The 15633-nt window shown below is 45.2% G+C and overlaps 1 protein-coding gene across 1 annotated transcript in view; it reads left to right on the top strand.

The window, feature by feature from the left end:
* The window catches only part of Dmrt1 (doublesex and mab-3 related transcription factor 1), a 103738-nt gene that overhangs the window by 38932 nt on the left and 49173 nt on the right, over positions 1-15633 (top strand). Inside the window, exon 3 of the mRNA XM_027406484.1 lies at positions 1343-1626. Coding sequence (XP_027262285.1) covers positions 1343-1626 — 284 coding nt within the window. The remainder of the gene's footprint in view (positions 1-1342; positions 1627-15633) is intronic.

The raw sequence follows: 15633 nt of genomic DNA, 5'->3' as shown, positions 1-15633 counted from the left end.
ATAGCACAACTCCGTCCACTAACCTTCCAGCTCAGAAATCTTTATTGGTTCCTATTACATCCCATCTTGAGAATTAGATAAAGACTTCCCAGGCTTGGCTCCAGTCTACCTTTCAGCCCAATCTGTCCCCGTCTTTATCCTGTCCTTTGCCTGATACCTTACCTGCCACTCTATCGTCTGCCTTTATTTCTTTGTCCATGTTCTTTTCTCCGTCTCATTTCCCACCTTATATTTTACTCACCGCCCTGCCCCCGCCTCCGCCTCTGCTAGGGATTGAACCCTGGGCCTCACCAGTCAGCCCTGCCCTCAGCTCTCGCCTTCCTTTTCCAGGGTGGGGCACAAAATTTTTTTTTCCTGCAAAGGTCAAATTCTTCTCTAAACTGCAAGTTAATCTTTCCTTCCTCTGAGTTTCCATAGTAGTGTACAGGCGTTGCTGTTATGCTGGGTGGGAGTATGATGGAAACCCCACCGCAGCTTTCACCCTGCACTGCAGGCTCCCTGTAGGTTGTACAGGGGATGCTCCTGGCCATTTCAGGGCGGTGGCTCATCTCTTAGAACATTGTTTGAGTTAATGTCCATTGGATGGAGGCCAGAGGCATTTGTCCAGTCTCTTATATGGACAGGATACAGTTGAAACCCTCTTCCATTTCAGCTGAAGAATCAGCAGATGGTTTGTCACCTGAATCTCTAGATTCTTGGCAGATCCTGATGAATGCGACAGGCTGGCTAATTTACTCTTTGGGGGCAAAACCAAATCTCTTCTCAATTGTGTGAAAAAGCTTTATTGCAGCACAGCATTGATTGGCTGGTTCATGAAAGTTCAAGTAGTGCTAACTGTTCTTTTGCAGAACAAGTTGGTCTATTCCTGGTCCAAATTCTGGTTCATACTAAAGAATACAGTGTCCACCCTGGAAGGACATAAAGGAAACAGTGTGTGTGCAAACAGCCTCTCACTAAGTTCTTGGGGTGACAGTCACTTTATCACGTGGTAAGAATTTGTAGACAGGCTAACTGGATATGATCTCGGTTTCTTGGCATTTGAGTGGGGTGTGTTGAGGTTGCACTGTCAGGCTTTATGTCATTTAGTCCACTTCCAAAATCATTTGGTATTCCCAGTGAAGACAATGTGGCCCAGGGTCTTTCGGCTGTGCCACCAGCAGGATGCCAGCCTTGGAGCGCTCGCCTTGTGGTTAAAGCAACAGCGATGATTTCTCCCTTGCATTTCCAGGTTCTTTGCTCATCTTGAGGGTGATCTTTCAGGCGTAGCCAAGGTTTAGAGGGCAAGATTTGTGGACCCCCTACATTAAATCTTACATTAAGTCTTTTTTCTCTCTCTTTTTAGAGGGACGCATGGTCATCCAGGATATTCCTGCTGTCACCAGCAGAGGGCATGCAGAGAACACACCTGACTTGGTGTCAGACCCCGCCTACTACAGCAGCTTTTACCAGCCATCTCTGTTTCCTTACTACAACAATCTGTACAACTACCCGCAGTACTCCATGGCCCTGTCTGCTGAGTCTTCCTCTGGGGATGTGGGAAATCCCCTTGGGGGATCCCCTGTGAAGAACAGCCTTCGGAGTCTGCCAGGACCTTATGTGCCTGCACAGACTGGAAACCAGTGGCAGGTATGACCCAGAGTTAATGAGATATGTGAAACCCACATGCATGCAAACATGTGCCACGCACGCGCCCAGTTCAGCACACATGTAGTCACAGTATGAAAAGCATGCTGGTTTTTCTTTCCAGCTGTTGATAATGCCATTTAACTTCAGAGTTTGATTGCAGGGACTTGGAAGGGATTGTGCATGTTATTTGGGTTGATTCTCAGTTTTAGCTTCTTTCACATTGCCATTTTGCAGAAATGCCCAGCTGGCCAGAGTGAGATATATCTGTGGCCCCACCTCCTCCAGCCTTCCCTATCTTGGGGCAGCTTAGACTATATTAGGTACAGCTTCAGGGGAGAAGTCATCTCCCCAAAAATGTTTACACTGGGAGAGAAAGTATTACCATGTATGTGTTTGCATGGCAGAAAGGTTTGAAAGGGAATTAAGTTGTGTTGCCATGGCCCAATAATATAGGTGGGTGTTTTTTAGAAACAGATATCAGGGTTGGAGAGATGGCTCAGAGGTTCAGAGCACTGGCTGCTCTTCCAGAAGCCTTGAGTTCAATTCCCAGCAACCACATGGTGGCTCACAACCATCTGTAATGAGATTTGGTGCCCTCTTCTGGCCTGCAGGAATACATGCAAACAGAATACTGTATACATAATAAATAAATCTTTTAAAAAAAGAGAAAGAAACAGATATCAGATATCAGTCTTTCAAAGCACACACACACACACACACACACACACACACACACACGCACGCGTGTGTGTATTATTAAAATAGTGTACGGTCAAGCACTTTCAACATTTGGAGTGTTTTGCTTAACTGGGGAAAGAGCTTTGTCTGGAGTGGCTCTGCTTCTGAGGGTGGAACAGTTTCCAGCAGGTCATCTACTGTGTCAGCACTAGACGCACCCCCAGGCTAGATGACGCGGTGTGTACTCCCGTCCTAAGAGTGTGTAGCTGAGAGGTTAGTACCACGTCACCAGGCCACAGAAGATGCTGTGGTTCTGCAAGAACTGTGTTCGCCATGGCTGTGTGAATATGCTGAGGCTTTCTCAGCCAGGATTCGATTTCAGTTCCGTGTAACATATATCCAGGAGTTGGTGTAGATCTTTAATGCCCTCCTTTCTCCTTATTTCCTTAGCTTTATTGAGGTATAACTGACAAATTGGGCCACTGTGCATTTCTGATCACAGTCAAGCTAATGAAGGTACCACCTGTGTGTATGTGCCTACATTCACTTAAGATTTAGTCTGCGGGGGCTGGAGAGATGGCTCAGAGGTTAAGAGTACCGACTGCTCTTCCAGAGGTCCTGAGTTCAATTCCCAGCAACCACATGGTGGCTCACAACCATCCATTATGAGATCTGGTGCCCTCTTCTGGTGTGCAGATATACATAGAAGCAGAATGTTGTATACATAATAAATAAATAAATCAGATCTTTAAAAAAAAAGATTTAGTCTGCATCTTTCAGATACCAAGCATTGTTGATTATAACTGCCACATTGTACATTAAACTTCCAGAACTTAAAATTGAAAGTAGAAACTTTGATGTGTGACTCTCCACTTCCCTAATCCCAAGCCTCTGGAAGTCAGTGTTGTAAGTTTCTGTTTCCAAGAGTTAAGGGAGTCTTGTTTGAATAGTCTTTAACTTTCTGTTTTTTTATTTTTATTAATTTATTTTTTACATTCCAATCGCAGTTCTCCCTCCCTCCTCTTGTCCCATGTCCTCCCTCACCTCCCATCTGCTCCTCGGAGAGGGTAAGGCGTCTTCTAGGAAGTCTACTAAGTCTGTCCCATCATCTCATTCAGGCAGGACCAAGCTTTCTTAAAGCCAACTTGTAAAACATTATGACCTGACATTTTTCTTTAGTCAAGTCTGTTTCATTCACCCCTTCCCCTCTTTTGAAGTCAGGGAATTATTATTATTCTAGGCATCCCACTTTGGGGAGTCTCTCACCATGCCAGGGATCTGACTAGTCCCATGAGCTACAGATTTCTCTTCAGTTATCCATACCCTTTACATTTTTGTGTGTGCATATATGTATTCATGTTTGCATCTGTGTGAGCCAGTACACATGCATATAGAGGGCATACGGAGGCCAGAGGTTGACTTGGTTGTCTTTCTTAGTCGCTCTCCACCTTATCCAGTGAGGAAAGGTCTCTCTGTTGAATGCATGCATTTGACTAGTCTTATCAGCCATTTTGCTCTGTCTCTGCTCTTCTGTGATGGGATTATGGAGAGGCCACCGTGCCCGTTTGACACTTTTTACATGGGTCTGGGAGATCTAGTCCTCCTGCTTGTGTGGCAAGCACTTTACTCCTTGTGTCATTTCCTCCGCCCCACATTTTACTGTTTGGAGGGAGACTTAAAACTTGTGGGCATTAGAATTGAGAGGTGTTGTGAGGATAATGGGAGTCTGATGGACTTCCACCTGGATCTCTTCAGCCCTTTCAAGCATAGCAGATTTTATGGTTTGGGGAAGGTTTTCAGTTGGCTTCTCTTGACAGCTCTCTTCCTGTGGTGAGAAAGAAACATCTTAAAGATTTAAACGAGCCAGGACCTGGTGGCACACGCCTTTAACCCCAGCACTCAGAAGGCAGAAGCAGACAGATCTCCCTGTTCAAGGCTAGTCTGGTCTACAGAGCAAGTTCCAGGATATTTAGGGCTACACAGAAAAACACAGAAGATTTAAACAGAGCAGACCTTCTCAATGGTCCTGCAGAGGCCCTGGGTTGTCAGTTGCCACTGGCCAGTTTTCTGGCTCTTTTTAGCCTTTGGCAATAGGGTAGTTGAGTGGATCTGTGAACCTGATAGGATAATTGATAAAGGTTGAGGGAAAGACAGCCTTCTCCATTTGAACATTAATCATATCTTTTTGTTTGTTTGTTTGTTTTTCGAGACAGGGCTTCTCTGTGGCTTTGGAGGCTGTCCTGGAACTCACTCTGTAGACCAGGCTGTCCTGGAACTCACAGAGATCTACCTGCGCTACTTTGCCTCCTGAGTGCTGGGATTAAAGGCGTGTGCCACTGTTGCCCGGCTTTAATCACATCTAAACCATTGGTCTCTTCCTTTTGTCAGAACCATTGCCATAGCTGCTAGTCCCTGACACAATGATTTTGGCCTTGCTCTTCTGCCAGGGACCAGCAAAGGCATGTGTGAGGTCATAGTTCAGTCTGGAGACTTAGCTACTCACCAGGAACATCTTGCTGGGGCCTGGGGGGCACCTCCTGTCGTGCTTTACTTAGACACACATACAAGCCAGCCAGAGTGGGAGGGGAAACTGGCAAACTCCCTTAGTTCTTCGAGAGACAGATTTGGTATTTAGAGTCTTCCCACAAGCCAAAGAGTGAGAGAGGTACCCACACCACCAAGGGAAAGAGCCAGGGTTTGAACCGGACTTTGAAGTGTTTACCCGCAGTGCCTGACAAACACTGGATCTGCCAACAAACTCAGGACTGCAGAATGTGCCTTGCCCGAGTCGTCTTCCCCTGGGCATACCTGTGAGCACACTGTCTTTGCAAGTCAACCTCAGCAGTGGGTGGATCCCCTATAACAGCTCAGGCCCTTTGTTGTTTAGGGCTAAACCCTGTGTTTTCTGTTGAAGATCTTCTTGGACTCTCGTCTGTTTTTCTTCACCCATGCTGGTTAGAAACAAGCACAAGTGTCTTGAGGAGAGCTGATGTGTGTCTGAGGTGGCTGAGGGTAGCACTTTCATGAGTTCTGGAAAGACCTAGTCTCACCGGTCACTGTCTAAAAAAAGCTGCATCTAATTTGAAGTTACTTTTGGAGTCTGCGTAACAATTTTCTGTGAATGTGATGGCAAATAAGGCATAAGGAGGGACATTCTCAATGTCTGTGTAGCAAAGAGTGATCCTAAGAGACTGATTGAATAAAGGGACTCTGATATGGCAGATCCCTCTTAAACCTGACATAACCAACTGTAAACACACTTGACTTTTAAAAAATGCCCCGCCCTCCCAAATTCTATTGGAAATAAACTCATACATTCAAACAGCCAGCATAGCTGCAATCTACCAATCTGCAAACTACCAGATGCAGATCAGCATGGTGATGAGCAGGCCTGAAGTGGGTGCTGGAGTTCTCACTCCATCCTGTTCTGCTGCAGTGATGCATGAACAGGCCTGCTGATGGGAAACTGGGCACATGGAAGAACTGGGAAGAACTGGAGTGGTAACCCTGGAAGGTCCACATCCAGTTATAACTTGCGATTTAGCCACGTCACCTTGAGCAGGTACTCTGCGCTCCAAATACCAGCTCTCTTAACCTTGCTACTTAGAGCCATTGTGTGTGTGCTGGGCAGCAGTACAGATGGTTTTCAACCAAAGACCTCCTTTGGTTCCTAGAAAATACATATTGTAGCAGAGATCATAATTTTATTTTAAAGATAGATTTCCTAAAAAAACAAACAGGACATCCATTTGTACATCAGAAAAAGACACTGACTCCTATGTGGAGTTAGGCCTGCTGCATGCCTAGACTGTAAAAGCAAGCAAGCCACAGACTGACTCAGCACCTACGGAGTAGCAAATCTGTGAGAGAGAGAGAGAGAGAGAGAGAGAGAGAGAGAGAGAGAGAGAGAGAGAGAGCGCACTCTTGCAAGCCTGCTTCCTCTCCCAGCCTCTGGGGGCAGCATCCTGGAATCCCAGAGTGTGCACCCTGTGAACACCACCGAGCATGCTGAGAACGGCTTTAATGGCTTCTGGTCTGTCTCCAGCCTGCAGAGATTTGTGGCCCAATCATAGATTCCTGTCCTGTTGTGAAACAGGAATAACATTTGTGACACTGGAACAAACTCACGATGAATGGCTGCTTCCGCTGACCAGCAGCTCAATTTCGCTTCTGCATTTAATTGCCTGCAAAAGCTGTTTATTGCCTTGTGCACTCCTCCACGGCAACATTATCTCTTAAATAAACATGTTGTACCTGGTTGACAAGGGAGAGGTGCATATCAAGTGAGCAGAAATAAATATGGGAGGACTCAGGAGCCGTGCCTGAGATCGCCTTCAGGCTCGCAGCTGGCGCTCTTTTGTTAGCTGTTTCCAAGCTGTGCCAGCCAGACGTCTGGGTTCACATTCCCACCTCAGTCAGGGTGTGGTCAGGTGACAGCCTTGGGGTTGCATTCCTCTGGTGGTTCCTTTGGTCTCAGTCTTGAGTCATCAAGTGGTAATGATTGTCCACTGACAGCTATGCATCTCACTGGAAGTCATTCAAGTATTAAATAAACACACCGGGGACTGCAACACACTGGGTTTGGCTGCCAAATGAAACACAGAAAAGCACAGTAGGGTAACAGCAGTCAACAATAGTTCATATAGTTAGAAGAGACAGTGTTGGGTAGATACGCCAAAGACCTTGATTTTGATCATTCCACAGCATGTCTGTATATGGGGAAAAAGTGAAGAGACGTTGGGAATCGCCAAATAGTCCTTGGTTTGAACTGAGATACAGGCAGGAAGAAAACAGATTCTGGCTTATGAAACAGCACCAAAAAAGACACCTAATGTGGGTGTTCCTGGATAGTGTTCCGGCACTATCATCTCACTGAGGGCATTTTAAAAAGCTGCCCATGACTACTTGTCTGCCAATCCACAGCCTGAGCAGGTCCTCGGCTTCACACTAGCTCCTCTTTTCTAGTCTAGCCTAGCTCTGGGACAGCTATGTTACAGTGTGGTGAAAGGAAGTGACTTTCCAAGCACAGACGATAGGGAGGTAGTCACCTCTGCCTTCTCCACCATGGTGCAGTGTCTGTCCCATGAGAAGTGTGTCTGTGTGAAGCCAAATCTTAGAGCCACACCAGTTCCCAGGAGAAGTTAAAATTAATATTCCTTAAATCATTTTATGTGTGTTGTCTGTTTCTATTTTACTATTTCTAACGTACTTATATATTAACATATTAATATATGTGAATAATATATTCTAATATTTTCATGTGTCAATATATTATTGCATGTAATATATTAACATAAAATTAGATATAGATATAAACAGGATCTCTCTGTCTCTCTGTGGTCCTGGCTGTCCTAGAACTGTCTATGTAGACCAGACTGGCCTTGAACTCACAGAGATATGTCTGCCTCTACCTCTGGGTGCTGGGATTAAAGGAGTGCACCACTAAGCCCAGTTGTGTTTATGTTTTCAAAGACAGAGTGTCCCTATATAGCCCAGGCTGGCCTTGAATTTAGATGCCCCCCCCCCCGTCTTAGCCGTCTAAGTGCTGGGATTACAGGTATGTACAAGTATACCTGGCTCTCAGATATTCTTAAATTTTAAAATGATAATAGCAGGAAGAAGATGGGAGAATGTAAGGTGCTTTTTATGGCCTGAAAAGGTTGGTCTGAATTCTGTGAGGAACCTGACCATGTCTTTTCTTCTCAGCCAAGCATATTTTTTTTACAGTCTTTGCTGTTTATGAGCTGCCTGTCCATCCTGTGGCCCACATTGTCACCAGCAGGTTCGACTTGTCCCAAATGGTCATTTGCCACTGTATTAATTACTTCTCTATTGCTGTGATTGGACACCATGTCCAAAGCAGCTTAGAAAAAGAAAGCATTTAATTGGCTTATCGTTCTAGAAGGTTATAGTCCATGATGGTAGGGCCAGGCATGGTCACAGGAACAGATGAGAACTCATGTCTCAAACCACAAGTAGGAGGCAGGAGGCTAAGAGTGGCATTGGCCTTTAGGAGCGCTAAAGGCACCACTGGTGACATACTTCCTCCAGAAAGGCCACACCTCCTAATCCTCTTTAAATAGCCACCAACTGGAGACCAGGTATCCAAATGCCCAAGACTTATGGGATACCTCATTGAAACCTCCACATCTACTGTCTGATGATAGGTGGACACTGGTTTTTTTGTCAAAGAGAAACTGGCAGCATTCACACACCATCAAGGAAATTTATAAAGATATGTGAAATTTTAAGTATTTTTATAGATACCTCTTTTCTCAGGCAAACAGGTATAATATCTGTTTTAGATGTAGTAGAGCTAGACACATACTTTGGTTTCTTAAAGATTAAATACAGAGGCCATAACTATATTGATGCCTGAAGGGTTTATTTTAACTCATGTTCCATTGCTATCATGTGTATTTATTTTATATATTATGTATTCATTCCAGTAATCTTTTGTTGTTGTTGTTTGTATTTTTCGAGACAGAGTTTCTCTGTGGCTTTGGAGGCTGTCCTGGAACTAGCTCTTGTAGACCAGGCTGGTCTCAAACTCACAGAGATCCGCCTGCCTCTGCCTCCCTAGTGCTGGGACTAAAGGTGTGCGCCACCAACGCCCGGCTTCATTCCAGTAATCTTACATTTGCTTTTTTAAAACCTTTCTAGTAGGCAGTCATTTTTGTGGAAAACATTGAATACTTTAAATATCTCCTTTTCTGATGTATGTCTTTAGTACATATTCAGCTTAGATGTCGAGGGTGGATAAAGATGTTACTGTTCTGTGGTTAGGGGAGAAATATGCTGAGCTCAGAGTGCCAAGTAAATATAGGGAATCCCAGGAGAAAACTGAACTGGCCTCTGGGAACCTAGGGGAGGAGGGAGCAGGTGACTCTGACTCAAGAGGACAAGGGATGGAATAAGGCCGTGGGCATCCTAAGGAATTGTTTTTTCAGCCTGGATGGAGCAATGCCAAGAGCAGTTCCAGGACATCCAGACAGCAACAGATGTGCCAAAGCCTTGGAAAGGCCTGTAGGTGCCAGGCTGGCCTGCAGAGAGGTGGTTCGGTTTGACCTGCACTGCGGTGTCACTGCTTGAGATGTTCTGGGGCACTCGAGTAACTGGCAGTGGAACCGGGGGCTGGAAGATGTCTGGCAGCACTCTGTTGCAGGGGTGTCCCGTTACTGGTGCTGTGTGGCACAGCAGCATCCGGTTAGCAAAGAATGCAGTCCTTGGGGAATCCTGTGATGTGCTTGAAAATTACATCATTGGGTCACAGGATCTGAAGGCTTTCAGATTTGATTTCATTGGGCCAGTGGCCAGAATCTCCTCTATTTACATTTGCTTTTGGCTAACCTTTTCTTCCTTGCTAATAGATATAAATCTGATATAAAGTTAGATGATTTTCAGAACATTTAAGTACTCGCATGAGTCTTACATCCCTTGAGATCCCCATTTCTGTGATGCTTACGGGTTCCTCATTATTTGAATAAAGGCTAAAGTCAAAGGACCACGTAGCAGAGATAGGTTGGTTCTGTTTTTGTTTCTTTGTTTGCTTGTTTCAGTGCAGTATTAGAAATATAAGAGAAAAGAGAGCACAGTTCCAAAGCATCTTCAAAGTATTGTAAGACTTGGATAAGAAACTTTATCTTTCATTGTCACTCTCAAGTGCCCAACTGTACAGCATACACAGAAGCAGTTAAGGAACCAGAGGGCAGCATAATTTTCAGGTTTTGAGGCCAGAGCTCAGCATCCTGGGGGAGGGAGATGCTGCACTGGTCTGCACAGGATGTGCTGTGAGGTGGGGGGAGGGGTATTTTATCACCTCTGTTGTTTAGAATTGTCAGTGTACGGTGACACTGAGAAGTAGGTAGACATAGTCTCCGTATTTTAAAATTCTCTACAGAGAATACACCACTTGGAACTGCTCCTAGGACACTTCTCCATATCCTCTTCTTGGTGTCTCTGGTCCTCTGAGGGTCACCCGTGGTCTACAGCTTCATGGTGGGGTTTAAAGAAAGAGAGGAGAAACTGTTACCTCTTTATCTCATTTTTAATACCATTTCCTGTGGTGATATATTGTTTATGATCTAATAAAGCTTGCCTGGAGATCAGAATGCAAAGCTAGCCACAGCCATAGAAGCTGGGCAGCGGTGGTACATACCTTTAATCCCAGGACTCCGGAGGCAGAGGCAGATGGATCTCTGTGAGCTCAAGGCCACCCTGGGCTATATGAAAGTGAATTGGTCTAAAAGAGAAACAGAGCTTATCCTTTAGTCCCAACATTAGAGAGGTATATCTGACAGCTCAGTGTCTCATGCTGGGCTCACTCGGCAGTTAGTCTCCAGCCACATTGAGGTCAGGATTTCCCCATCCTTGGTAGAGGTAAGAGCTCTCTGGTGGCTTGGCTGCTTCGCTTTTTTGATCTTTGGCATGAACCCCAATATCTGTCTTTGGGTTCTTATTATTTGTGTTACAATTTCCCATCACATTTCATCCCATAAATAGTCTTTTTGACTTTTCTGTTTCTTATCAGCCAATACTGGGGAAAAGAAGACAGACAGTCCAATACTGTGTCTTGTATTCGTATAAAACTAGAAAATGAGAAGCCCTGGAAACTTTAGTGAGTGAACGAGTGCATGCACATATGCTTCTCTCTCTCTCTCTCTCTCTCTGTGTGTGTGTGTCTCTCTCTCTGTGTGTGTGTGTGTGTTAGCAATGTAAAATGTTGAATGTTGAGTTTTTTAAACTTTTAAAAAATTGAAATGTAACAATAGATATTTCTTGACATATACAGTGAGATATTTAAATACTTAAATGTTTTTAAAGTGTGTGATAGGAAGGCATATTTTGTCTTAGTCTACTTGAGGTCCTTGAATGTACAGTGGCCACCACTTCTTGTCCCTTTGTTGTCTTAGCCCTCAACACAGCCTTGTCAGGTCTTGTCAGTTCCATTTAAGTGAGGAAATTGAAGCTCAGGGAAACAAACTCACTCAGGATTATCACACCACTGGTTAGTGGGTAGCTGGAATGTGAATGGGCTCTGTCTACAATGGAGGGCTCTTGCTTCCCAGAATGCTCCTGTCTTCTATGCTCATTTCTTAGTCTTTGAATCAAGCCTGAAAATTGTAGAGACACTGAATATGCTGCCTCCTAGGCTTGTTTCTGGAAACCCGTTGATATACCCTCCATACCCTTTCCCCGAGAGAGAGAGAGAGAGAGAGAGAGAGAGAGAGAGAGAGAGAGAGAGAGAGAGAGAGAGAGAGAGCGCAGGTGTGCACGCTTTAGCGAAACCTGTTTTCATTTATTCTTGAGTCATTTGATGTGATTTGCTTCCCTGATGGTCTTAGAGGGGGATGGGCCTATTCATGCCATTCATGAGTTGGGGTGCCCGCTAGGAGTCACCTGTCTGCACTGGAATCTTTCCCCATTTGGTGAAAGAGTGTGAAAATGTGCTTTTGCGTCCACTTGGAGGGATGCTCTGGACAACCTCACCTTGCCCTGCAGGCAGTCTGTCATGTTCAGTTCTCATAAGATAGCCTTCATACTGCTGATTTATGCTAAAAGTATCCTAATGTTTCTGACAGCTCATGTGTGACATGAATATAATCCATATTTCTTAAAGCAGCTAATCCAAGTGGCTTATTTCCCGATACTGCTGATAGGGCTATATCTCTTGGTATCTGCCATGGAGATTCTGATGGTAACATATTGTTTCTGGGTCACTAGCTTTGTCTAAAACAGTAGATTGGAACAGAGTAGCAAAGGTTAATTAAGTTTGTCCATCATGTTGGGAACACATATGGATGACTCCGATGCATTTTTGCTCTAAAATCAAAGTTCCTGAATGTGCGGTTGCTGGCATCTTTGCTTCTCACTTTCAAACAATCCAAAATGAAGTTTCTTAATTTGATGCAGAGCGATGGAAAGAGATGGGTTGCTGAAAGGCAGTGGCAGCAAATTGTAGCCCTTTAAATAGGCAAGTATCTCCACTGAAATTGGGAAGGGGTCTTGGGTCAGTGGAAGAAATCAGGGACTCAAGCAGTTGGCTCTCAGTCCCACCTTCTTTCCTTGGTGTCTCTGAGTAGAACCAAGGTCTGGGTTGGCAGTGTCTCCATATGTTGTTGGAGATAAAAGGACAAGTCTCTTGTATCTTTCAGTAGATGCTCACTCTCTTGCTCTGGCGTTTCCTTATTCCTGAAGTCAATAGCTGGTATTTTCTCAGGGTACCAACATGGAGTATCCTCCTAGCCCTCTGCCACAGTCTGGAGAGTTGCTGTACAGTGCCATCAGACATTTAATGTGTTAGCAACTTGGAAAGCCCTGTGTCTGGATAATTATTAGCCAGGTGTCTTAAGATACAAATTTGGCCTGTCTTCTCTTCCAGCTATTTTAGTGTTTTTTATATCTATCTATCTATCTATCTATCTATCTATCTATCTATCTATCTATCTATCTATCTATCTAATTGCTATTGTCATTTATGCCTGGCTGTGTGAGTTTGGTTGAAAAGTTAGGATTGGAATTTTATTTTGTTTTTAATACTCTCTCTCTCTCTCCCCCCCCCCTTCTCTCTGTGTGTGTGTGTGTGTGTGTGTGTGTCGCGCGCGCGCGTGCTCTCGCGTGCGGTTTGTGCCAGTGTGCTGGTGCATGTGTTCATGTGCACAAGCATGTAGACAAGGGGAAGTTGCCAGATGTCCTGTTTCATTACACTTGCCTTTATTCACTTGAAACGAAGTCTCTCACTCAGTCTGGAATGTACAACATGTCCCATCAGTCCCCCTGTCTCTGCTCTTCCCCATTCCCCTGCCAGTCCTGGGGTTACAGGTATACTGGTAACCACTCCTGCCAGCACTGGGGTTACAGGTATACTGGTAACCACTCCTGGCTGATTTGTTTGTGGGATTTAAACTCAGGTCCTGGTTGTGCAGCATGCGCCTTGACCTGAGCCACCTCCCCAGTCCTGGTTAGCTTAGATTGTGAATTATACAAACACAAGGTCTTGCCTCAAGAGCCCAGACGATTCCTTGTAGAATTTGCAAAGATGATAATGAGCCTAAAGTAGTCCTAACTAGAGATTGTTCCAGACACCCCACCCTCTCTTTCATTAACCCCCTGGAATATACCAAGACCTTCCAGTTCCCTGGGAAAGGGAACATTTTAGATTCTGCTTCACTTTTTCTAGCTAGGTTTTTGAAGGTAATTGTTCCCCTTTACCTGATTAACAGCATTGGTGTCTCGAGGTCTTTAGACTGAGGCCCCCAGTGTGCATTTGTGCACACAGATGCTCACAGCAAGTGCTTCCACCCACTGTGCATACGCTGCTCACGAAGATTTGGCATTATTTTGTTTTCCTCTGGTCTTGTTGATCTTTCTGACTCTCCTGTTTAAGCTCTCCAAATTGTGTGTGGATGGTGACTGGATTATTTCGGGGCTTGTGATGAAAACACAGTCTTAAGAAAAGTCGGTGCCAGTGATGACGATAGTGAGAACACTGAGCAACATGGCTGAAAGTGTGCATTTGGGTTTTTAAGTTAGCAATATCCACAGATTAATTGCTTTTATGGTGAAGGCAAACACCGTAGACCACCCAGGTCCACATATGATCCTAAGTCCCATATGTGGTGGAAGAAGAGGGTTTCTACCAGCTACTCAGGGCTGATGAATCAGTGTCCATGTGCTCCAGGCTTTGGAGACCTGGGGGAAGGCTTGCAGAGTGCTTCCACCGTCAGCTTTGGGTCTGTGTTTCCACATGACCTGCTTACTTTGCCCTGGTGCATACTATGGCTGTTTTTCTCATTTCTTGAATTTACTGAGATAAACTCCTTTCTTCTGCTGGAAAAGCCCCATCTACATGAGTTTTCTTGTTTTAGCATGTTTCTTTCTGTTGCTATTGCTTTGGTAAGCTTGGGCTTTATAGTCTAAGATGGCTTAGATGTATTGGTTCTTAAATTGTTTGCTTTCTGCTGGTCTCTTCCCCTTCCCCTTCCCCCACCCCCAGGAGAGGAAGAGCATCTTTTCTGTGTCTGGACAAAGACAAACAGCTTTTGCGTTCTTCAGTATCTTGAGGGCAGTCCTCATGGTGGGCATCCTCCCCCATCCTGTTCTGAAAGATCCTGAGTTCCCTCACAGGCACCTGAGTTCTGCCAAAGACCTCCCCTCCCCTCCCTTCCCCTCCCCTTCCCTCCTCCTCTCCCCAGAGTGAGGAGGGTTACAAGCTCAGAGGCTCTGGAGACTAGATGGAGACAGGCAGCAGGAAGCCTTGGGTCACAGCCAAGGGGAATGTGCCACCATCACAGGACTTGGCATTTGATCTCTGGCCTGTTTTCTCTGAGATGTGTGTGTAATAGCAGGCACTTAGCCTGTACACTAAAAAGAAGTCTTCACAAAGGGCAGCTCGCAGTGTGGGAGATGAGCAAGTGTATGTCTTGGTGGGTGAACGGGGCTCTGATGAAGAGCCCTGCCCAGATGAGGTCTTCCCTGGCTCAAGTGGATGGCTAGGTGAACCTGGGAATGGGCATCGCAAACCAATGAAATCGTTTTAAGGATGGCAGATGGTAATCCCAGCCTTTACTCTGTGTGCCCTGGAGACCTGAGGTTCCAGTCTGTGAAGAGTGTTTCTGATCAGAAAACTAAAGGTTCACCCCAGACAGAGCTTGAAAGATAGTAATCCAAGTGAGTATCAGGGTCTGGTAATTCCTGCAGTTAGTTGTGTTGTCCTGTGGAGGATTCTGGGAACACTGTTCTCTTTAACTTACCTGTGAGCTAACTTACAAACAGTCAAAGTGTGCCTCTTGAGCCTTTCCCCCGAGGAAGGTCAGCTTTCTCTAAGATCAGGCACTTCTACCTGAAGCCTCACTAGACAGGAGGCAGATAGGATTCAAGAACTTTTAGAAAGGAGGCCATGAGGTCGGGCACTCTTGAGCTGCCCTGGGATGTTACTGTTGCCAGAGACAGGGTGGGTTAGGGTGCAGGAAAGGGGGCCGTGACTCAGATTTATTGCCATGCATTTTCTCAACAGTTCAGTAAAACAAAACCCCAAGCTTCAAGGTTTCATCTGGATTGAATGCTAACAGCGCGTGCATTTGCTGCCTGTGTGGGTCACACTGCAGTTCAGAGACTGGGGTGGATAATAAGATTATAAAACATGTCTCTTGCTTGCCAGCCACCACATGCTAATAATAATAGCAGACATAATTCACTGGAATCTCGGATTTTTTAGGTTTTGCCTCATTTGTTTATTTGTTTAATATAAAGGAACAAAAAAATTTCAAGCCGGTCGTTGGTGGCGCACGCCTTTAATCCCAGCACTCGGGAGGCAGAGACAGGCGGATC

This window comes from Cricetulus griseus, chromosome 3 (assembly GCF_003668045.3).
Source record: "Cricetulus griseus strain 17A/GY chromosome 3, alternate assembly CriGri-PICRH-1.0, whole genome shotgun sequence".
Classification (NCBI taxonomy): domain Eukaryota; kingdom Metazoa; phylum Chordata; class Mammalia; order Rodentia; family Cricetidae; genus Cricetulus; species Cricetulus griseus.
Note: the sequence above shows the minus strand (reverse complement) of the source record. Positions and strands in the feature narration are given on the sequence as shown.